A 25,373-nucleotide genomic window follows, 5' to 3' on the forward strand; every position below is an offset into this window, starting at 1 on the left:
CTCTTGTCAGATAACATCCATGCAGTGCAGTAGCCCAGTCGTGGAGAATCACTACCCGACAGCATACCATCTCTTTTCATATGCTGGTGATGCCGTCAGCATTGATCACCTCCAAATTAGCTTGTGCACTGTTCCACTGTCCCTTTGCCTTTGAGGTATGGGTTAAGGTGTGGTATCTCAATTACCTGCATGGTGCAGTATTATCCTCATGCAGAAGCAGGATCTATTTTTAAATGCAAAAGACTGTTTTGTGAAGCCCTGACTGGGGAAGAGGCAGCTTACTGACCTTGAAGGTTGATCAGTATGTAGTTTTTCACTTGTAATTGCAGGGGGCTTATAAGACAGTGACTGAAGGAGAATATGTTTTCTGCATGGCTACGTACACTGAGACAGTCCCCCATGGGATTCTGTTTGATGTGAGAATAGCAGACTGCTCAGATGTGTTTGTGTGAGATACATTTGACTTGCCCTGAAGAGTGCGTGTTGATGTGTGTTGGTTATTTATGAGACTGTTATTAATGGATCCTGCTTTTCTGTTGATGGATGAGCATGCGTATCAACATCAATGGATTACAAGCTCCTACTGCAGTTATAGTCCTGATAGTACAGTGGAAGTAGTCTTCCTCTTTCCCTCCTTCAGCAAGCAGTAATTTGCTTTCATAAGGTGTGACCTCATCATCCTCGCTCTATGATACCCCCCTCCCCCTTGGAGCCCTGTTATACCACAAAAACACACACTAACACACACAGGGCCACACTGAACAGCAGCAGAGGGGACTGGGCAGGGCTTGGGAGATTTTCTCATTTTATTTCATGAGTATATATGTCTATATCTCAGTGTGTGTGTGTGTGTGTGCAGAGGAGAGACAAGGAGAGAGAGAGAGAAAACGAAAACAGGGGAGACGAAGGGGAGGGAGTGTGGATCATGCATGTGCATTAACTCAGCTCCAGCGGCACAGCAGCAGCAAACAGAAACAGCAGCAGCACAGGAGGGAAAAAGAGCGAGAGAGAGCGAGAGAGAGAGCGAGGGAAAGACAGAGAGGGAGAGTTGGAGGGAGGGTAGTAATCTCAGGCACAGGAACAAAAGCTGCGGAGGACTGCTTTCCATCTCCACTAAAAGAACAACGGAGGAGTAACAGAAGGAGGGGTTGGACATGATAGTAGTGAGACAATAACGGAAGAGAAGAGGGACATTATAGTAAGTAAGGACTGAAATCGAGGCGCTCCTCTTCTCTGCTCTCCATGTTTTTGGGGACTCAACGTACCATTGCCTTCGTCTCCAACCCAGAGGAGGATGTCTGTGTCGGGGAAGAAGGAATTTGATGTGAAGCAGATTCTCAGGCTCCGCTGGCGCTGGTTCAGCCATTCATCCCAAGGTTCATCTGGTGGTGGAGGGGGTGGCGGGGTGGGAGGCTACATCCAGCAGGATGGCCTGGATCACAGAGGGCCGGCTGTCCAGGGCCGGCTGAAGAGTCACTCACGGGAAAGAGGTGTTGGAGGACTCTGGAAGACTAACAGTCCGGTCCACAGCATCTTGACTCCGACGCCAGGGCCCACACCTGTCTATGTCAGAGCAGGTCAACAATCATGGCACCATCAACAGAACACCATCCAGGCTCTCCAGGTCAACCAGGAATCTTCAAAGAGCAGCTCCTCACCCAGCACTCCAAGGAAAGAGGACACCATCACTGGCCAGAAAGATGTAAAGAACAGCACAGTGGAAACTGCAGAGATGGAGGCCAGAGAGAGGTATGACTGTTAGGAGACATTACATTCTTAGGAGACACAGATATATTATGTGGTGCAGCATCAGTCACTGTGCATGCTCAGTTAGCGGAAACCAGACTATGGGAAGCTATTTTGGGAAGCCATGGTTCCCTCACCTTTCATAGTGAAAGTATAGCTGTTTTCAATATTTCTGAGACTAAATACATAGATATATGAAGCGTATGTCTACAGTCTATTAAGTTAAATATCTGCACTTCCAGATCCTTTAATTAAGCTAAAATGAAATTATCTGCACAGCTATCATTTCCCAGTTTGCTGTGGCTCGGCAGCTGCCACCATGGCTCACCTGGGGATGAAACACTCTCCTTGTCCACAGCACGTCAGGGAGGATAAACCAATAAAGCATCCTTTTAATTATTCATTGGACGAAAAGCCAAGGCTGTCTCTGCTGCCTTGTGTGTATTGTAGTCCAGATTACATGCACTGTATGACTTTCCCTGATTCCTCCAGAGTATTTAGTTTTTACACATTACACTATTGCATTCTTCCATAGAGCGGGAAAGAGCCATTACATCATTCATACTGGACGGATAAAAAGAAGAAGCAGTGCAATTACATGAATTACCTAGACTGCCACGACGACCACTTTATAAGCCAAAAGCTATCATAGGGAGTGGCTAGCAGATGTTATTTAATTTATTTTCTACTTACATCTTTTCAAAAACCCTGATGCCAAACCAATCAGAGTCATACATGTGTTTCTTGCTATAAATCCCACCACCTGCATCTCCAGGTTGTGTTTTTTCCCCCCGTCTTCCCTGAAATGCTACATCTTCTTCCAGGAAGTTAACAGGTTAGAGCTATGTGTGTGTTTAGGTGTGTGTGTGTGTGTGTGTGTGTGTGTGTGTGTGTGCTATCTGGCAGAACACGAAAAGCACCTCGCATCAAAGATGAAAAGACCAAGTCTTCCTTTTATCTTGTCTGTGACATTGTAAGGTGATTGGTCCTTAAACATTGCTGCATGCTTTTGTTCCATGCACCTGGTGATGAAATGAACAATGGAAGTGAACCTGTCCCTTTGTTTTATAAAGCTCACCATGATACGACAGGTAATTCTAAATACACACACAATGTGTCAATGTGGATGAAATGAATACCATGGGCAGCGGACGGTGGAGTTCCCTGAACAGAACATGAATTATTCTGAGTTAAGATCCAGTTTTGGAATCAGCTCGACGTTCTGCTCTTCGTGTTGGTATAATTGGCAGATGTTCATGTTTTGGGGTCGCTGTATGTCAAAAGTACATGCATAAAAGATGTGCCTCACAGTTAAAATGTGTAACTCTCAGGCTCTCAAGGGGGACCTTGAGTTCATGTTGGCCATGTAAACTACCACCCGTTATATTTTGACCATGATACTGACATTTTGAATGGTCCTTCTCTGGTGGATAATACATTATTTCCTTGGCTCAGCTGTACTTGGTTGTAGGGATGTACATCAATGAATTTGATCATCAGACGTTGTTTTTGACGGTATTTTAATTGTTTGAATTTTAGTAATGAAATCACCCATTCTTCTAAATAACAGTATATCATTAAGACTATTGACAGCCACTTCCTCATTTCATATAAATAAATGCATCACCTCTTTTACGTAATTATTAAATCATGGAATTTGTGTTTTCTGATCTTGCAGTGGCTTGAATAGCAAGGCTGCAAAAATGAGTTTGGCTTGAGGTAAATACATTTTGTGTGTGGCATGGTGGCACTTTTCCAATCAAGTGCGTGATAATTGAAATGCAGTCACTCGATATCTGTGAAGGATTATTTGCTGGAATGTTTGGACAAGCGCTGCATCTGTACAGTAGATGTACAAAGTTGAACAGTGAACTAGGCCAGTGACTGCATGACACATTATGGCTTGCATGCTCTTCGGTGGCTATGCAGATGTGTGGATGTCACTGAGATATGCACATTCATTCATTCCACCAGCTGGGTGGCCCTATTATGTCTCGCATCATAAATCCATGACACATAATTTGTCACAATCCCTCAGGCTGAAAGAAGAAATGAGTTCTGCTGACTTTGAAAAATACAAAAGTTTTAGCCGTTACTCTATTGTTGTAAAATATGTGTCAGTCATTTTGTGTTACATGCCGCTCAGCGATTAGCTTTATTCACGCAATGTCTGTAAGAAATCCATGCCATCAGCGTATTTCATTCGTTCATTGATTTGGTTTCTCACTTTTGTTATTATTATTTAAGATTGCTGTCAAACTGCCAAAGTGAATAAAACCAGCTTATCCTAACGATGTGAGCATATATTTAGGATTCTGCTTGACTTTAAGAATTGATGTTTGACGTTAATATGCTTAAGGATAAATGCAAATGTTGACATTGGTTCACAGGTATTTATGTCGCATGAAGGTTCTTGGAAACATTAACATTGAGCTCATGAAATAGATTTTTCTTCGTATTTAATGTAGCTCATTAAGTTTTATAGCACATTCTAAAAATCTGCCAGGATGCCATAGAGTACTGAAGATAATTAAAAAAGTCAGTGACTCATATACTGTATGTTGTGGTCTATGCTGGTATAATTATTCTCATTATGTTAGAGTTGTCAAATCAAACGTAGTGAAATAAGTAGCAGATAATGTCCATGTTGTTTCCCACCTATACTCGCTCAGTCTAGAGTGATCTGTATACTATCTATTTGTTGTGTCCTCATGACTCTCATCCAAATAACCTCTCCCCATCATTGGCAGAGAATATACGACAGACGTTAACCTGAATGGAATGGAAACCCTGACCTCTCCCACATGAACACTAACAGAGGCTTGAGTCAGCGGGCTGTTAGTTTGAATGATATCTCAATTCCTTCTCCACCGCCTTGGAGAAGAAATACCACCACCTCTCACCCTGTCAACAGCAGTAATTCAGATATTTGTTAGATGTCTCATAACACCACACGGCTTATAGGGTCTTGGTCTGGTTGTGACACATCCAGCGGAGGTGTCTTTAAGAGGCTGTAAATTGCAAAATACAGTATATCTGTTATAATCCCAAAATGACTTCCTCAGAGGTGTAAAGGATTTTGTATTTCACAAATAATTGATTCTGAGCATTGTTCAACTTCGCCAAATCAGCATTCTGTATGCAACAAGGCCACCTCTGATGGAAGCTAAAGATCAATAGAGCTTTCCGTAGCCCCTTCTCATGCTTTTGCAGAAGGCAGTGAACAGAGCAGCATTATATGCTCGACACATTCCTCATTTTTGTTGAAATGTGGATCAGTCATTTTCCCCCCAAATGGAATTCAAAGGAAATAATCCCCGACACAGCTGTCTATGAATTTCACATGGGCACTCGGGGCCATGACTTCATTCACCAGTTTCTGAGGCACTCTGTAATTTGCATTGAAAGATAATCACAGAGGCATGGACAACTATAATCAAGCTGACAATGTGATATCGTAGACAAGAAAAAATAACTAAACTAACTTAACTAATTGACCCTGTTTTAGGGTATCCCCAAATAACACACATATCTACCGGTAATGCAAGAGGTTAAAGTCTAAACGTTTAAGCCCAAATACACAAAGGATCTAAAGATCTAGATCTATACATATCTAATATATACAGTAATCCACCCAGGACCCACTGCTGTAATAATGTGGATTCATTTGTTTACCCACTAAGATTAGATGCAGATCAATTACGGACAATCCAACAATGATGACGGTCTCATACACGATGCGAGTTAACCTGCCATCAGCAAAGCAGTGAGGAGCTTTCTGCTAAGATCTGCACATTTTTCACTTACATGTCGCCCCCCAACACACACACACACACACACACACACACACACACACGCAATTTACACCAAATTCATCAGCATTACAATGCAGAGCTCAGCATTGTAATCACAGTCAATCTATGGACAAGGACCAAAAAATCGCAATATGGAATTAAGATTTACCATGTCAATACCATTAAAATGTGCCATATTTGTACCCTTTCCAAGGCAATTCCAGTATTAATATGCTGTGCGTAACAGGAAAAATTTAATCGCTATTTTGAAATTCATTCATCTCCTGGCACATTATTCCTCAGTGGCTCCAAGCAGATATTTCACTTAAGTGTGCAAGTCAGTTATGGAGAATTTCATTGTTAAACGAACATATATTTCAACTGCTGGTTTTTCATTTTCACTGTGCATGATTTCTCTTCTGGATGCAGTTTCTTAATATTCAAAACAGGAATTGGTATGCCACTTGATATGTTCATTAGCTGTTCACAGACATTCTGCTGATATGACGTTTACACCATCACTTCGTCTTTACAAGGTGCTCGGTTTTGGAAAAGCTATAAGGACGCAATATTTAATTTCTGTATGTGACAATTTCCCACTGCACTCTAACATAAAGGGCTGGCTGGCCACAATCAGAGCAGATTTCAAAAGACATGGTTCCCGTATGCAGCTCCATTTCATCCATTATTATCAATATTAAGTATGTCTGGTATAACAATGGTATCAGAAGAAGAATGTCTGCTGCAAAGCCTTGGTGAGATAGTAAAAAGCAGAGAGGAAAATCTATTTCTGTGCAGATCTATCATCTCAGCCTCACTGCTGGGATCAAGTTATTTCAGTCAGTGTATATATTTCTCTCTACAAAGCTGAATGACAGCAATACCGATTGTCAAAGCACATGAGGCATAAAGATCTCATGGAATATATAGACTTGGCACATGCCGCATGAGGCTTTGTAGGAGTTGTTGGATTCTCAACCCAACCCAAGCTACTCGGCAGCCTTCTGGGGCAAATGGCGGTTATAATCCATTTTGAAAGAGTCATATCCCATTTGGGCCGGGCAGGCACGACTTTCCCATTTGTAGAGGGATGGAGTCGACACTAGTTGGAATAATACTGAGATACTCAGCAACATGTCTGACTCATAACCTTTACAGCTTAGGGGCTAATCCTGGCCGATGAAAGCACGTCTGGAATCATCCGACCATTCATTTAGGAGGGTGGTTTCATCACAGTGAGAAGTCAGACTGATTGCAGTGGACGGAATTTCTGATTGACCTGAATAACTTAGAGTTTTTGAATATGCAGTTCTTTTCTCAGATTCAATTCTTCACATTGGTGCGATGTCTTTGGGAAGGTGTGAGGATCAAATGAAAAGACTTTGCTCACTGAAGTAAACACATGTGTACTGTACGATAAATTGGGATTGTATTCGTTTGTATAGGCTAATTTACCTCCTCGTTCTAGGATTGCAAGTAAGTTCATTGAAACAGTTTGAAGGCCCACAAAAGAAATCTATAGCATGTTAGAGTCTGTGACTCTCTTTGAATTGCTTCGTAATATGCGATGTACAGCAATGTCCCTACAGCAGTTTCTCTGGAGCAAGGTGTTCTGGGGCTTTAGTGCCTCAATAAAATTGGGCTATACCTCTGATGATTCAACCCTCTACTGAAAGCGAAATATACCCCACAGAGAAATTTACTGCTCCCCAGAATGTGATACCAAAGCAATTAGTGTCGGAGAGATTGGTAGGCATGAAACATCCTCACAGCATGCCTTGGAGCCAATACAAAGGCAATGCATCTCAGTTTTAAGGCCCTATTGCTTATTCAGTCTTGTTTGGTGTTCCTCTCCAAGACTCCAGAGTCAGTGGGGAATAATCGTGACAGGGCAATAAATTACTCTCACATTTAGCATGAAGTCTCCCCATAAAGATTAGACTACAGCAGTATATACTGCAGTGACTGGAGGGCGATATAAACAATTCCCAGGTGGGAAAATGTTGTTGCTTTTGGTAATCAAAGAGGAGAAAGTCACACACTCTGCTAAAAACTTTACAATAGCGTGTTAGTCAGGACATCGATGAGAGCCATCACCACCTCCATCCCTCCTCTGTTATCAATATTGGCATGCGCCAGTACATTGTGTTGCCAAACATGACTGGGTTTTCAGTTCATTTGTATTGATGAATCTGTAACTTTTACTAGTTTATGCAGCTCTCATATCAGTATGACTGGTAATGAGTGGGGACATAAAGTGTAAATTTAAAGAGCAGTGACTTTTTCTTCTTGAGCACAATCAGTCTTTACACAGCCGCAGGACCGTGAGATGACAGTAAATTCCCTTTGCGAGGCGGCTTGGGTCTGTTTATGTAGCGTAACAAACAACCCTAAATGTCAATGAGTGGACTTTCTCTGTGAAGGACACCAAAATGTCTGGGCTGCATTATTTGCCACGAGTCTGAGGGATTACTTGGGTGCCTGTAGAACAGCATGTCATCTAGCAGCCGGTGGGGACAGGGACTCAGCCTCACCACAACGCCGCAAGGAACCGGCTTGTTCACTTGTTAAGTCCCTGTCTTTGGAAAACCCACGTGCGCACACAGATATGCAGATGACCACAGGAACAGACACAAAGGCATACACACATACAGACACAGGGAAATTCTGTCTGGAAAGCTGTTGCATAGATTGCGGCGCTTGCTTGTCCCATAAGACTGCATCTCTTAGTTATCGACTTATGTGTGGAGTTTAGTCCATAATAGTTTTAATTTCAGCTAAGAGCGGCAAGAAAGATGCAGATACACCGCAGGGAATAGAGGATTCAGGAGTGCCATGTGCCCGAATAAGCTCTTTTGTGCCCCTAATCATTTGTTTCTTATCTTGCTGTGTCCAGCTTTTCAATTTTATTTTTATTATTTCATAATTATGATAGTGGGCAGGGAGAGGAAACAGAGGGTAAAATGTGTTAATTAGCTTAATTAATTAGTCTCCCTAAATAAACTGTCTGTTAATTTCACCTGAAGGGTCAATGTTGTTGTTGTTGTTGTTGTTTTTTGCCTGAGTCCCCATCAAGTGACGCTATGGTTCCAGTTTACTATTTCCTACACATGGCGATGTCCAAAACAAACAATGGCCAAAGGCTAACGCAACAAAACCCTCTCTGGTTATTTAGAGAAGACTTCATGCAATGTTCTAAAGGGCTCCTGGTACAATGACCAACTGTTCAGAAAGTGCAGAAGTATTCCAATTAAATGGACACGACGCACAGAATGCAAAGATGCTGTCGACATACAGACAGGGTCTATTGCTTTTGTCGATACATCTCCTCTCTCTTCCACAGGTTGGCTCTGAGCACCTTCTCCAGAATGAACGCCAACTCCTCTGATGAGTTTTTCCAGGCCACAAATCATGCAGAACAGACTTTCCGTAAGATGGAGACCTACCTCCAGCACAAGCAGCTGTGTGATGTCCTCTTGATAGCAGGGGATCATAAGATACCTGCTCACAGGTTGGTATTTGCGTCCGCTTTGATTTCATTAATCACACCTGCATCGCCTTGATTTAAGAGATACAGAAGCTCATCTGGATTCATTTCCTTAAGTTGTTGATGCAAGCGTTCAGGCGTTGGTCTTGACCACACTTCGCATTCTTAAATACATTTCGTCAGTCGCAATCCATCTGACTGACAATCAAATAATCTTTAAAATTCAAAGCAAGATTTTTCAGATTTTCAGGTGACAGGAATATGCAAACTCCATGTTTCCCTGGTTTGCATCTAGATAATGCACATTGCTGTGATCTAATTACACACCTCTGCCCTTCCTCATTTCCACATTACATTTGTGAAGTGGAAGAGCACGGCGATCCAACACATGGAGGTGTCAATATTTGGGCATCCAGCCCTCGGTTGAATGGCATGACATCAAATCTGCTGAATGCAGAGAGGCATCACGTTCATTGCATCACGGTCACCGAGTGCATGTGCTTGTGTATGTCTGCCTGCCAGCACATTTTGTTAGTTCATCCAAATAGATTCACGAAACCAGAAACCAGAAACCAGAATTCTCCACAGAGAGAGAAAGGAGTATATCAGTGACTGACCTAGTTGAAGAAATCAGCTCTCTGACAGCCTGTTTTCATGCAGCTTTGTATTTGTTCATAGGACACAACCAAGTAAAGCAGGGAATAAATTAAACATGATATAATAATTATTTATATATATATTATATATATATATATATATATATATATATATATATATACATATATCTATATATTATTAGAAACCACAACATTATGGAAATATGGGATTAGACTATTGGACTGTGTCACTTGATCTCAATTCCTTGTGTTGTCATATGATCTCTCCCTGAATCAACCCGGGTTATGAGAGCTAGACAAATGAGCTAACAAAATTAGAAGTCTGACCAGTGCAGCGATTAGCAACATGGAGTATGTGGGGTAATTTAATTTATCATACACAAGTGGAATGACAGAGAATGTGTGGGAACAGTACCTAGCATGGTGTAAAAGCATTCTGTAAGAAACAGTACGACATGAAAGTATTACACCGACAGTACCATGCGATACTGTGATACCTTTTCTTATGCTGCAAAGCTACATTTGAGGAGACACAATCTACGGATTTATTCACTAACCACTCGAAATAATCAGCATATAGATCCCCCTTAGATATGCAAACTCGTATGCGGTACAAGAGCATTAATCCACTGCGTTTTCTTTACGGCAGACTGGTCCTGAGTGCCGTGTCGGACTACTTTGCTGCTATGTTCACCAGCGACGTGAGAGAGGCAAAGCAGGAGGAGATCAAAATGGAGGGAGTCGATCCAGAGGCCCTCAGATCCCTGGTTCATTTTGCCTACACCGGTGAGTACTCGTAAAGACATTCACTAGCTCTTGGAAGTAGTTATGAGACTTCTGAAATCCAGCATGATTAAAATGGATCAATAAGGCAGTTCATCACTGGGCTGACTGACTGGGCAACACTTAAACATAGCGTTGCTTTGTTCTACAAGACAAATGCATTTGGAGAAACGTTGGGAAAATCCATATCCACAGTATTCAAATTGTAAAATGGGGTCAAATTATATAATGATGATTATCCAGTTTGTTTGATTGCAATACTTCTCCCGCCGCTGTATTTACCATTATGGTTACATCCAGTCGTGACATAAAAATATGTTTTGCTTGTCCTGACATTGCAGGCGTCCTTGAGCTGAAAGAGGAGACCATTGAGAGCTTATTGGCGGCAGCTTGCCTCCTCCAGCTTTCACAAGTCATCCAGGTGTGCTGTAACTTCTTGATGAAACAGCTGCATCCTTCCAATTGCCTGGGAATACGCTCCTTTGCAGACGCCCAAGGCTGCGTGGACCTGCTCAATGTGGCTCATAACTACACCATGGTAGGGGGGCGATTAGCGCTATACCACATTTACATGGCCGGGGTGGGCTAAATTATTAATTTTGGAGGAAGAGATCACACTCTCAAAGTGACTCTTCATTGCATGATTACACACAGGGAGCTGTGCTAATGAAACAGTGACAAGAGTATTTTAAAATGTGGTTTAATTAACACTATGTGAGAGGCAGCCTACACGACAGTGCATCAAATTTACTCTGCTGCACATAATCGAAGCCTTTCTTTCAGTGCACATCTGATTTGTATTTTCAATATAACATGTGTAATAACCAATGTTTTGTGAATGCAGTATACTATATATGTACACACATATATATTTATGCATTTTTGTATATATATATATATACTGTATATATGTATGTATAGATGTGTATGTATGTATGTAATATATATAAAAATATTGTATATATATACACATGTATAAACATATATAGTATAACACTTGGTATATAGTATAACACTTGGTATACTGTACATAACACATTGAAATATGTATGCTGTCCTCTGGAGACTATTTAATTCAAATAACCTGTCATAACTTGTAAAGGTGTCTTGGTTATTTATATCATCTCATTTCAGCAGATAAATGGGTGACGTCCACATTTGAATAGAAATTGAAAAGTGTCATGCTCTTACTTCTAATTTGGTTTTGTGGCTGTTACTAAGAGATACCACGTTGCTTCATATTGATTAGTGCGCTGCCAGACTTTTCTGCAAGGAATATTTGCAGTTGATTAAGATTCATGCACATATTTGTCAGATAACATCTTGTTTGGCCACGCAGAAGTGACAGCATGAGGCAGGCGTTATCTCCAAGAGGACATCTGCTCAGTCTGTTTACATAGGCCCCATCCAGGACCAGGAGGTTAATCGAATCATCAGACTGCACAAGAGGTTCAACTTCCTGTTCAATCACTTCAGTAATGAGCAGCGAGAGCTGCGGGCTTCCGCAAAGTCCGTCATCTGGTTTGTGAGTGGAGCAAGTTGTGTTTTGATAAGCTTGTTTTCCCTGTTTGAGCAAGGCCGCTGACATCCGCCCCAACATCCTTTTCCTGTCTGAAAGAGTTGCCCTCTTTCGTTGCAGTCGTTGAAAAAATGTATTGTTATATTCTTTGGGATGACAGTATTTCTTTCCAGCAATAAAACTATATTTCAGTTACATATCTGCTGCCAGGTGAGTCTGCAATGACCACTGCTGTAATGAATGAATGCAACCCACAATTGGCTAATTGGCTAACCCCCCCCCAGTCTAGACCGCAAGTGTATCAGACGTCTTTTGCACTCAGACGTATCACAAAACAGATACGCTCTTATTTTAATCTCTGCAGATGTTCGCACTTGCTCCGTCCAGATGCGCATCTCAGCTCCGCCTCACGGTCGTAACTGAGACTTGAAGTGTCAATTCAAGCGTGAGGGTGATGCCTAATGATGTGAGGGTGATGTGAGGGTGATGCCTAATAGAGGCTGGCGTTTGGTGATGCACTCGGCTGTATTATCGCTTGTGGCCCCTACCGGGCAGGGCCTGTTAAGAGTAGTGAGTGAGAAGTCATCGAGCAGTCAATGGTAGTATAAAACAGGCTGTAAAGGGTGTTTTGAGAAACAACGAGAGGAGCATTCAGTCATAGCTGGCCATCCAAAATGTTATGCAGTTTGCTGCAACAGAATGCGAGATTAGTCGTGGACAGACACAGAGGTGCACACTCAGAAATAATAATTAATACCATGGAATTTGTGTATTTGAATGAATGAATCCAAATTTAGAAAAATGGCAAAATATAGCAATCTTTGCCAGCCTCTGCAAATTGCACAGTAATCAACATGTTCTTAAAGAGTAATTCTCCCAGCCTCACTCCCATTAAACATCGACGTTCCTGCGCCTCAGAAAACACTATTATTACGCAATTACTCTTTTGCGGTAGTTAAATCAATTAGTATCCTCTCCCGCTGATCTTGTTTTCCAAGCAGTTTACCCACCAATGAGTTTGCCAGCATCTAAAAACACATCCCTTTAAATGTTTATGAAACAAACTCGGTTGAGCTTTCAATTTTGTTGTCAGCTGTTCGGCACTGGTAATTACAAATAATTGGTTTAAAGCAACGTAAAAGAGTTGGATGGCTTTTCTGCCTCAGTGTTACCAAAACAGATCAATAGATGTCCCTCATTTCATTAGGGCTGTCTGTGTTGAGCTCTGCAAAAAGACACTCTCATGATGGATTGGACAGAGACTCTGTAATTTGTTGCAAGTTGATGATCAATAGCCTGCTTGTTTTTCTTAATTGTTGAGCATCCAGTCTCAGTTGTTATTAAAGCAGCTTAGCAATTAATGCTCAGCTGCCTTTTTGAAGAAGGAATCGGCCTGATTATGGCAGAGGATTGCTCTCCGCATGTCTCTCCTGTGTTTTAATGTTGAATATAACATACTGTAGAGGCGGAAGGTTGTTTTATATAGCATCATCTCTGGAATGGAACTGCCCAGAGACAATGTCCTTGAAGAGGTAGCCATGCAGCGCAGTAATATCGTCTGGGCTTCTGGCCAGCAAATGGAAGATCAATCTTAAGAAAGGCAATAGAGAACAGCTCCCACAAAAACCTAGAGCTGGACACTGTATTGGTGTGATGGTAATGTCGGTGTGCAGTGCTTTTGTTGCTCATTAAGCATCTGATTTTGGTTCAACGGTGTCATGTACAATCAGCAAACATGTTGTATGAGCTTATGAAGAGGCTTTTTTTGGAGACGCTTTATGCCAGATTGATTTGTAGCCTGCTGTTGCATGGATGTTAAGGTATGTGTCAAAATGTGTGAGAGAGTATTTCACCATCAATTATATAATAAATTGTCAATGAAGACCTCTAAATTGGCGTTCTCTATCTATTTGCACTCATTTTTCTTCACCTCTCTGTCCTCCTGCCATCCTCATAGAAACACAGCCCCCCACACACACACGCAACGCTGCACCAAGCGTACTCCGCGGCTAATGACTGATGATTATCTGCCTCCTACCCGTCTCCTCTGCGTTCCAGGATCACTTCCTGGAGGTCATTCAGAACCAGGAGTTCCTGCTGCTCCCCACGGCTGAGATTGTTAAGCTGCTCTCCAGCGATGAAATCAACGTCCCCGATGAGGAGACCATCTTCCAGGCTTTGATGATGTGGGTGCGGTACGACGTCCAGCATCGACAACAGGACCTTGGGGTGCTTCTCGCCTTGATCCGCCTCCCTCTTCTTCCTCCACAGGTGAGATAGCGGGTGAGGGGGTAGGGACTATAAGAAAAAGGTATGATCAGGATCATATCCTGTGCTTTTGCTCGAGTTTGTAGCTCTCAACTAAACTGACGGCTTAGTGTGACCAGAAGGCGAAATCTATGACCTTTTCTACTGTACGTACCCCGGGTGAGATTTTGGATTTATAATACATTTTTTTACAAATGTATTCTTAATAGTTTTAAAGGCTTTCAGACGTTTTGTCTGTGACATGTCAGGAAATGGTATATAACTTTCAGAGCCTGACATAAAATATTCAAATACCTTGTTTTGTCGTAGAAATAGTCTTAAATCCAAAAGTATTCAGTTTACTATCATGAAGCAAAATGAAAGCAGCCATTCCTGGAGTCCTGGAGATGATAAGGAATATTTAGCATTTAATGAATCGACAACTTGTTTCAGCTTTAAGCGCCATACATTTACTGCAAGAGAACCACCGACCCTCAGTCTTCCAATTGACCACTGAAAGGCAATGAACTGCTGCATTGTCAATAATCCCTTTGTTTGTGTTTGTGGCTGAGGAAGAGAAATCTCTCCTCTGAGTGATACATCATACTGGCATGACAGATACACATGCCTTTTTATATGCATTGTCAGACTATGCTTGCTTATGTTTGAATTATTATTGTTTTAAACACTGCACTGCAACTCATGTTTTATGAATGCTGTATTTCTGAGAGTAAGCATTGTTTTACAACTGTGTCGTGTCTCCCTAATTTACATAACATCAAATCCAGACAGGAATTTTTGGCGGATCTGAAGTATGAAAATATCGCCCTTCTTTATGGCAGCTTCATTTTCACGGACAGTTTTTGTTAAACTAATTTTGTTCATATGTGCTTTATTTTTCACTTAATATGAGGTGAATAGATGCAGGATAAAAAACTACGTACAACATTGCTGTCTGCAAACAATGAAGTGATTGTTTTCATGAGTATGAATGATATGAAAAATATGATCGGAAACATGATCTCATCCGTTGGGTAAGGAGATATTGTTGGCTGTGATTCAGATAAACAATAGAAAGAAATCACTGTGTTTGTCAAAAGCAGTACTTTATTTCGTAGAAACTGAAAAGTTGAGCATTGACATATACCAAGATGAATAGTAAAAAATTTAAATAAAATAATAACTTAATTTATGAAAATAAAAAGTGTGGTGAAATATTGAAAACATGCTCTCTTTTAGAAGCTACTACTTCAATCTGTAGTTTGAGGCTCGGAACGATGTTAATGTGGCTATTTTCCAAAATAATTGGTGAGATACTTTCTAAACAGATACAAAATATGACTACCGTGGCTAGAAATGGCACTTAAAATGAACCACATGATTAAATAATTTCTGTCACCACATCTGAAGATCTACAGTATCTATCTACACAGTGTGTTTGTATTTTATTTAAGCTTAATCATATGAAAAGTAATTCTACATGAGACTAACCTGGCTTTAGATTAACAGGTATTTCAGTAAATGTATTTAATGGTGACATGGTGGCATGTGGCCCTTTTTCTACACATTATATCTTTAACACAGTATTTCTTCCAATGCAGCCTATTAAAAGTGATCTCTTGAAATGTAGCTCCTTGCCGATCTGGAAAACAACAAGATGTTCTCCGATGATCTGGAATGCCAAAAGCTGCTGATGGAGGCCATGAAGTACCATCTTCTGCCTGAGAGACGTCCCATGTTTCAGAGCCCAAGAACCAAACCTAGAAAGTCCACTGTGGGCGCACTTTATGCTGTAGGAGGGATGGATGCTACCAAAGGTATGGCCCACGCGCATATACACAGTGGTTATTCATTGACAGCAAGACAGTATATTTAAAACGTAACACTTGTTGCGTCTGTGGTTTTAGGATCCACCACTCTAGAGAAGTATGACCTGCGGACTAACACTTGGGTCCAGGTTGGAACCATGAACGGACGCAGGCTGCAGTTTGGTGTCGCAGTTATAGACAACAAGCTCTATGTGGTCGGAGGGAGAGATGGACTCAAGACATCCAACATGGTGGAGTGTTACAATCCGATCAATAAAGTTTGGTCTACTATGCCTCCCATGTCAACACACAGGCATGGCCTTGGTGAGTGTGTCTCATGAGCTCCACTTATTTCACAAAAAAAAAAATAAACACACTGACAGATAATATAATAATTACACAGAGGAAATGTGGTGGATGACGACGAATATGTCAGTAGGATTGCAACTAACAATCAGTTAGTCTGCCAATTATTTTCACAATTTACTGATTTAATAGTAGGGTCAATATGTTAATGTTACAATATAATGTCAAAGCATTCAAGGACATTCTGCAGAGCTCAACCTGATGGATTCAAATTGCTTGTTTTATCCTGTCTAAAACCCAAAGATATTTTGTTTACTTTTATGTATGAAATCTTCTCATTTGAGAAACTGGAACCAGTGGATATTTAGTGTTTGAATGATCAATGACTTATTCGTTGATGAATCAATTATACTTTTTTTCAGATCTACATGTCATCAAGAAAACTACTTCAAAGTATCTTTGGTCATATTTGTGTGCTCTTATTCATATATATATATATATGAATTATTCATATATATCACATATAAACACATATAAACACAAAATATCAAATATGACCAAAGATACTTTGAAGTAGAACCATATATATATATATATATATATATATATATATATATATATATATATATATATATATATATATATATATATATATATATATATATGGATTTATTGCTCTTGCAAACAATTTTCTGCTCTTTTTCTAGCAATACTGAAATGTAACAAAGCAGAATTAGGCTACTGAAGTACTGTACTTCAGTACAATTTCGAGGTACTTGTGCTGTACTTGAGTATTTCTATCCTTTGTTTTACTAGTCCACTACATCTTAGAGGGAAATATTGTACATTTAACTTCACTACATTATTTAGGCTAGTTTGCAGATTCAGATTCTTAATAAAAAAAATATAAACCAGCTTATAAACTATGATGTATTATTTAGTATATAGCCTAGTTATTAAGTATAAACACATTAATACATCAACAATTATAATCTAATGTTATAGGCATTTTAAAGTAACATTTTGAATGCAGGTATTTTACTTGTAAGAGTATAATGTACTCTGTGCTCTCGTAAATATTTGAATCATAAACACATTGGTTGTATGAATATGAATGCGATGAGAGCAAGAAAGTCACCCCCACTAAGCATGGTAAATGAGACAGGTGCCGTGTTTCAAGATGGAGTGCGTGGGTTGCCGGCATCGCCGCAGATTGTGCAGTCTAGGCAGTCCGCCCTGGTTAACAGTTGCGCCGCAGGAAATGAGGACACAGCGAGCACTAACTTCACGGCCGCCGGAAGCAACAAAGTCCAGACGAGGGTTGCTTTAAAGCCGACCCGGCCAGTGTGCTGAGCTACTTTCACTTTTCGTGGTGAAATAGAGCCAGTCGCTGCACATAGCTGCGGAAGAAATAGATGGATAGATGGATAGATGGATAGATGGATAGATGGATAGATGGATAGATGGATAGATAGATAGATGTATACTTTATTCATCCCCAGGGGGAAATTTGTTAAATGCACCAAAATGTGGTGGGACAAATTAGACTTTGGCGGGCTGCCACAGCCTAGGTAATTAATGGGAAACAATAAATTCCTTCTACCTTTGTTATCATGTTTCCATTGGATGTGTGGAAACACAATTCTTACAACTATTTCAAGGTTTGAGGTTCTAGCTCGTTCAGGCTACCTGGTGTTATGAAACACCAACAACTGCAGGATGCATGCTCAGGAAGGTAACAGCTGGAGTGCTGGAAAAAAAGAAATCAAACAGTTGAAACAGGTCTGGGTAACAGAACAGGGAGATCTTGTCAAAGCATTCAGCTCGCTCACCCAGTGTGGTCAGCGGTATCAGCCTGCTCAGGAGATCACACTGTACAGATTACCTGTGTTGTCTTTGATCTTTCCCGTAGCAAATATCTCTTGCACTCTCTATCTCTTGAACTCTCACCAAAGGAAAGAAGGGGGGTAATATAAAAATCCATTGTGTTGAAACATCCTCTGCTATGCTGCTGGGGAAAACCGCTTTCCTCTGTGACTTGAGAATGAGGAATAACAACGCCGTTATAGTCTTCCTGTTTTCTGAATAGATTCGGTTAGCTGTGTGACTCACCCTGCCCAGCTCTAAAATGAAAAACATACCTCTGCATCAGCTCTCTCTAAGAACTGGTTCAAGCAAACAAGGCTTTGATTTGGAAATGTCATTCAATTTCATTGATTGTTCATGATCAACTTAAACAAATTCACATATTAATACACAAGTATGAAGCACAAGGACTAATGTCACTGTGCAGGGAGCTGAACAGCCGGGAATGACCCATAATGCAGACTCTGAGACGGGCAGATTCAACAGAGATAATCTAAAGGAGAAGTGTGTCGGATTAGTGAAATCTAGCCGTGTGTTTGCAGATTGCATCCAAATGAACACCCCTCTGCTCACCTCCTCCCTTTCCATGCATTTGGGGAACTATGGTTGCCTTCAGGTCACCTAAAACGCGAGAGGCCCTCTTATAGCCACAGTGTTTGGTCTGTGCGTCCTGTAGAAACATGGCAGTGCAACATAGCAGGCTCTGTGAAGAGGACATGCTTCCTATGTAAATATGAGGGCTCATTCTAAGCTAATGAAAACATAATTCTTAGTTGAAGGTGATTATAAACAAATGATGGATTAATATATCTCCTTACTGCCAATAACTCAAATCTCTTGTTTCCATTTGTGTAGGTATTGCTGTGCTGGAGGGCCCAATGTATGCTGTGGGAGGCCACGACGGCTGGAGCTACCTCAACACAGTGGAACGCTGGGACCCGCAGGCCAGACAGTGGAACTATGTGGCGAGTATGTCGACACCACGGAGCACCATGGGAGTCACAGCGCTCAATGGAAAGTAAGTTGCTTCATCAAACCTACAGACATTGTTATGCATGTTTTAGCAAACTCAAAATCACCTTGTTTGACCTGAAATTTAAGCACAACCATCATGTCTGCTTTAATTAGGATATGCCATCTGTGGTTGTCATGCAAAAACGATGTGATTTTAACAAAAACAAAATAAAGCAGTGAACATTGTACCGTACTTCTTGAATGCAGCATCAACCTTTGTGGTCTGTGTGAGATAAACTACACGGTGGCTGCATTAGTTAGCAGCTCACAGCAAAGGCTGTTCTGATCAGTGTGGTCATTTATTCAGGGTCATCGGGACTCTATAAAAGCAAAACACTTTGTATATTTGTATGTATTAAATGCCTAACAACACTATTTAATACTAAATTAAGCAAATAACCAACTGGCTCACAGCCTCGTTTAAATAGGTTTGTGTGCCGAAGGAAGAACAAGCTTGCTGCTCGGCTACATCCAGTATTCAGTGTTAAAGTCAATGCAGAGTTATTTCTGCATCTAGGTCAAAAATAGACAAGAAGGAAAGTGTTTCCCTCATCTCTACTTTCTGTCGGGCCTGTGAGCTACAAGCACTTCAAATACTGGTGTGATTTTTCTGGGAGAGAACACTCACAAGGTACGGGGCCTTTAAAAAAATTCCATCCACACTGATGTATCTTGAAAATCTGTCACATCATCACTGTTCTATCGTAATCGTTTACAACCATCTGATGTGAGCTATACTCCCTCCAGCCCCACTAGCACTGTATGTACGTACATGTCAGATGTTAGAGATTTTGAAACCAATTCATTTAATTTCTCAGATTGTTTGCAGTCGGCGGTCGAGACGGCAGCTCGTGTCTGAGGTCAATGGAGTGCTTCGATCCGCACACCAACAAGTGGAGCATGTGTACTCCCATGGCCAAGAGGCGAGGAGGAGTGGGTGTGGCGACGTACAACAACTTCCTGTATGCTGTAGGCGGCCATGACGCGCCGGCTTCCAACCACTGTTCTAGACTCTCCGATTGTGTTGAAAGGTCGGTAAAAGCCTCTTCTCTGGATAAAACACACAAGCGCGAAAATGTTTCAGAAGCGCTTCTGGATTGCAGTTGAATTCAGTCATGGGTGGGGACGAGGCTGTAAGAACAAAAGGGAGACAAACTCATGATCCCCACCCTGTTCCTGCCTTTCGAGACATGTCTGTATTATACCACAACACTCAATTGAAGAGATCATAGTTTCCACAGATGTTTTCTATTTCATAATATCTGGCCCCATCTGGTGGCCGTCATATCCTATAGCTGACTCACAGTAGAGCATCTCCAGTAATAAGTCACTGCTCAGAATACCTTCTTGCTTTGTATTTTACCACCATTTGACATTTTATTCCAACACCAATGTACTCAAATAATTCGTTTTCAAGTAATAGTAGTTATCCTTCAGCGTTTAATCAATGAGGCAGTAATAAAAGGATCTTTAAAACAGTGATTTTACTCACTGCAAAGCATTTTGAGTCATTTAAATTTAGCATTTTATTATTTTATTATTTTAATGTAGCAGTCTCCAATATCAGACAATATTTTTTAGCTTTCAAATCCATATTTTTTAACAATTTTACAAACTATAAACTGATTTGCTTGAAACTGATAAAAAGTTTTAAACTTTGATACTACCAACTTTCAGCAAGGCTAAATTTATGAACATTTAAATGACGTCATTATCCCGAAATCACTGAAATAAAATCATGAAGGGTGTCTTCTTTGTCCTCATTTTTAGCGGTCAACATGGTGAAAACGACATTGAGCAACATCTTCCTTCACTCTTGAGTCCAGCTCTCTCGGTGGACCCAGCAGCCGCCAGCTGCTGTCCACGAAATAATTTTTGCTTTTAGTTTCAATCTGGCTCTCTGTGTGTGCTGAAAGAAGTTAACCATGCAGACATCTGTGATTAAAGAGGGGGGGGGGGGGCATCAGGGTTTCTCATTAAGTGGGGATGGGACACGGGTTTCCTCTTGAGATTCATGTTGATTGGATAATTTAAAAATGTTTGAACCATAAAATCCATAATGCAATTAAAATTCAAAACATTGTATTACAGGTACGACCCAAAGACGGACACATGGACCACTGTGTCCTCCCTCAGTGTTCCCCGGGACGCAGTGGGTGTTTGCCTGCTGGGTGACAGGCTTTATGCTGTCGGTGGATACGATGGCCAGACATATCTGAACACTGTGGAGTCCTACGATGCGCAGAACAATGAGTGGACTGAGGTAACTAATCATTTATCACAGTTACACAACTCTTATTATTGTTTTGGATATAAATAAAAATAGGGAACTTGAAAATGGTTAAAACTGTTCAATTGAATTGTAGCTTTTTTTGTTGTTGTTGCCAGAACTGGTTACATATAACATCAGGGTTCCAGTTAACACGCTTTGGGAGGATAAATCTGCTGAAGTCTCTGAATGCTATCAATATTTTATAGCTTGCTATGTTTTTTATATCTTGCCTCTGTAGCCCTCTTGTCTGCATGAAGTAAAGTGAGATTCCTTTTGAAGAGAGCCTCAGATGAGAGGCTGCATGTTAACCCCTTTGTCATCCTGTAGGAGGTCCCTCTCAACATTGGCAGGGCAGGCGCCTGCGTGGTGGTGGTGAAATTGCCTTGAGCGCTTTGTCTCACGACAGCATGGGAAACAAATGAAAGAGAGCGGCGAAGAAGAGTGGACAAACAAAACAACGGATCAAGGACACATCCTTCGAGAGTCATGTTTTATTATTTTTTTCCTTCTTTAAATCGGCTTTCCATATTTTTCTGAAGGAAGCACAGACAGAGCCTTGCCCATAAGCCATTGTTTCTATCATTAGTGGACATGCCTGGCCACTGGGGAGGACTGGTTCAGAAACTGGAATGCACTGCACATTCTCCACATTCTCAAGCGATCAACAATTTTCATAGACTTGGGCAGAGCTGTAGCAAGTGCCAAGCCTTTGTTGTACTGCTTTGTTATGATAGTTTTTTGAAACATTCTGTGTAAGTCTGTAAAAAATTAAATGTGAAAGTAACATTTCGAGCAAATAAGCCTGCAGGTTAGTTTACATCTATACAGAGACTTTTCTTATCAGTGCCATCACATACAGTACAGTATATTTTGGGGTTTATATTTCACTTTATAGCTACTCAAATGGAAGTTCTTATGATGCATAAATGTAACTTTGCTCCTGTGGCTTTCCTTCGTGGCTGGTCTGAAAAGATTCTTACTCTTTGGGGAAGAAGACCACTTTGAACATGAGTTTGAAGTACAGGAATGAAATCCAACTTTTTGGTGAAGAATATATTTGGACATTTTCTTTTTTTATTGAGCCTGTAGCTACAAAACACCAAAGTCATTTGCTTGTCTTAGAAGTCGTGTTACGCATTGTATAAAAGTTTACAAAATTGTGAATTACAGAAAATATATCATATTGATATTTCCCATTGCTGTCGATTTTTGAGAACTTTCTGAAACTATGTTTGTGTTGATAGAATCATACCTAAACCAGTGCACTCTGGTGACTGCAGTTGTTATTATTATTTTGTCTTTATTTCTGTGCATGCTGACTGAGCGAATGGTTTGAGTTATACAATATTCTATATCAACATCACTGTCTGTTCTGTACTTTCTAGGGTCATTTAGATGATCTTAACATTCACAACACAACCATTAGAACAACACACAAGCAACAGCAAACTATGGCTGAGTGACACCAGGTGCATCCAAACCAGCATTCTGAGTCTTATGTGCAGCTTTCGGGACACTTGATTTCCACAGAACTTCACTCATGTGACTTTGATTCAAATGTTTAGGTTCATAGTTGGTTGTTCTGCTCATAAAAGTTGAAACACTAATAACTTTATCACAATGACGACTGTAATTATAACATGTTTTTGGGTCCAAATGTTAGTTTTTAATCATAATTTTGTACAGCATGCAAAACTATAAATACAATGACTTCAGTCTTCTCTGCATGTTCAAATCCATGTTTAGAGCTGAATGTGGCCCCTCGGCGGGCGGGTTTTGATTTCTCTTGTTCTGCTTTGAGTAAACTAAACTGATTCTTTGACTAAACAGACTTGGAAGCTTCTTTGAAGTCGTCATTAACCTCAGCATTCTTCTTATTACAGCATTGACTCTTTTTAAAAAAAAAATCAGGCGCATGTTTGTCGGTATCACTCGACAGATTGAGGACCAACTGGCATTGCTTGCCTTCGTTTTTTCATTGTTTATCCTCGAAATAGTTTCAAGGTCCCCCCAACCTCCTCGCTCTTGTTTGGTTAGATTTTGATGAATACAAAATACTGGCTCATGTGTTCACACGCAGAGTTCTAGTTATTTTCAAAATACACAACATATTACACACCTTTATCTTTTTCATTTTGAGGAATAGCTTTTTTGTTTTTGTTTTTTTTACTCAGCATGTATCTCAGATCGTGTGAAGATTAATCTCCTTCTCCAACTTTCTGTTTCTGTTTATCTGCATCTCCTGTCAGATCATATAATGGAGATCAATAAAGGATAATAGCTTTCCCCTGAGTTCACCTGTTCAGAGCATAATGTTACTGAACATCCTAGCGTGTAGAATTTACAGTATATCTCACTTTATATCTGTCATCTTAATTCAGAGGCTTAGTGTAATGTCTGTGGAAAATAGCTGGATATAATTTGTTGCAAATGTGCATCATTAGATTATTCTCCTGAGGGTAGCTCAGTTTTGCTCAATCTCAAATTCAATATCTGTTAGACAGTCTAGTTGCCACCCATAGTTTAAAAACACCCCATGACCTAAACACGGAGCCAGTCAGCGTCACATGATAAGCGCATACCTCAAAGTCACAAGGTTTCCAAGCCTGATGTGGATGAAAGGGCCATAGGACAAGAGCTTTATGTTACCATACAACCTAACTATGGGAAAGGTTACACTTTCACTACAGTCATTTGACTGTTGTTTTAAGTAATACAATCCACTGATAATTTAAAAGTACGGTGGTGCAGCACTGACTTCACTCTAGCTGAACAACTCAGATGTGAACACTTTCATGATAATCCTTCGGATCCTTTTATTGAACACTTTTAGGTATTTAACATGACCGAAATACAATAAAACATATCATTAAAAGAAGGTCTTCAGTTCATCTGTAAAATTGAATCCCAAGAATTCGACATGCTGACTAAATGATGCTTCTCTATATTGTGTATGTAATTATGTATTAATCTATATTAATCATCACAAAACAGTTCCTTCTTCCCTGAAATATTTTTAAATCACACCAGAAAAAAGCCAAATCCCCAAATAATGAATAAGTGTTAAACCCCTTTTTAACCCGGAAACATTACAAAAAAGGAGACAGAGACAAAGCTAAACCGATGATTTAAGATAATGGGTATGAAGGTTTGTGATAAATGAGATGTGGATATTGTCCATTCAGCGCAGTGTAGTACGAAATACAGAACAAAACAGAAAGTGGGAATAGGATTAAGGGCTTTGTAGTTCAGAGGTTTCCAACACACATTTACATCGTCTACTCCTCCGACAGGAACTTGCCTGCCTCCCTCTTTGCTTGCTTGCTTGCCTGCCTCCCTCCCTCTCTGCCTGCCTGTCTCCCTCCCTCCCCCCCCCCCCTCTCTGCCTGCCTCCCTGTGCAGGGAGGGAGGGAGGGAGGCAGGAAGGGAGGGAGGCAGGAAGGGAGGGAGGCAAGCAAGCAAAGCGGGAGGGAGGGAGGGAGGCAGGCAAGCAAGCAAACAGGCCTGCCTCCCTCCCTCTTGATATAAATGATTGTGTCATGTTTCATGTAGTGGGGCAGTTAGTAGATTCATCGTGCAAATTATGAAACAAGTATGAAATTTGGTGGAGTTGTTCTCCAGAGGTATCTGGTCAAACCTGCCTGATCAAAAAGTTGTAACTCATTCAATAAATGAAACAACTGTACTTCACTTTTTAAACAGTAAGAGATGCTACATTTTCATATAAGATCTACAATATTATTCTAAACACAAAATCAAAGCAGCTAAATTCACATGTACAACATTATAAGACTAGTTGCTGGATATAAAAGTAGTTGAGATTCTTTAGGGGGATTATAACTATACATAACATATGAAACATTGCTAGACTAGTCAATCTGGACGGAAATTAATTATCTTACAGCACTAGATAC

At 40.6% G+C, this 25,373-nt stretch overlaps 1 protein-coding gene across 1 annotated transcript; it reads left to right on the plus strand.

Annotated features, from left to right (window-relative positions):
• Positions 1 to 1,294: 1,294 nt before the first annotated feature.
• Positions 1,295 to 23,275, plus strand: klhl4 (kelch-like family member 4; the record flags this gene model as incomplete). Its single annotated transcript, XM_079268470.1, has 11 exons — positions 1,295 to 1,749; positions 8,884 to 9,051; positions 10,294 to 10,430; positions 10,769 to 10,965; positions 14,005 to 14,217; positions 15,824 to 16,010; positions 16,101 to 16,325; positions 19,029 to 19,191; positions 20,006 to 20,218; positions 21,279 to 21,450; positions 21,787 to 23,275. 11 exons carry the CDS (start codon positions 1,295 to 1,297, stop codon positions 21,844 to 21,846), a joined length of 2,190 nt encoding a protein of 729 aa, XP_079124596.1. The 3' UTR covers positions 21,847 to 23,275.
• Positions 23,276 to 25,373: the final 2,098 nt, after the last annotated feature.

The sequence above is a fragment of the Melanostigma gelatinosum genome (genome assembly GCF_949748355.1).
Source record: "Melanostigma gelatinosum genome assembly, chromosome: 5".
NCBI classification, from domain to species: Eukaryota; Metazoa; Chordata; class Actinopteri; order Perciformes; family Zoarcidae; genus Melanostigma; species Melanostigma gelatinosum.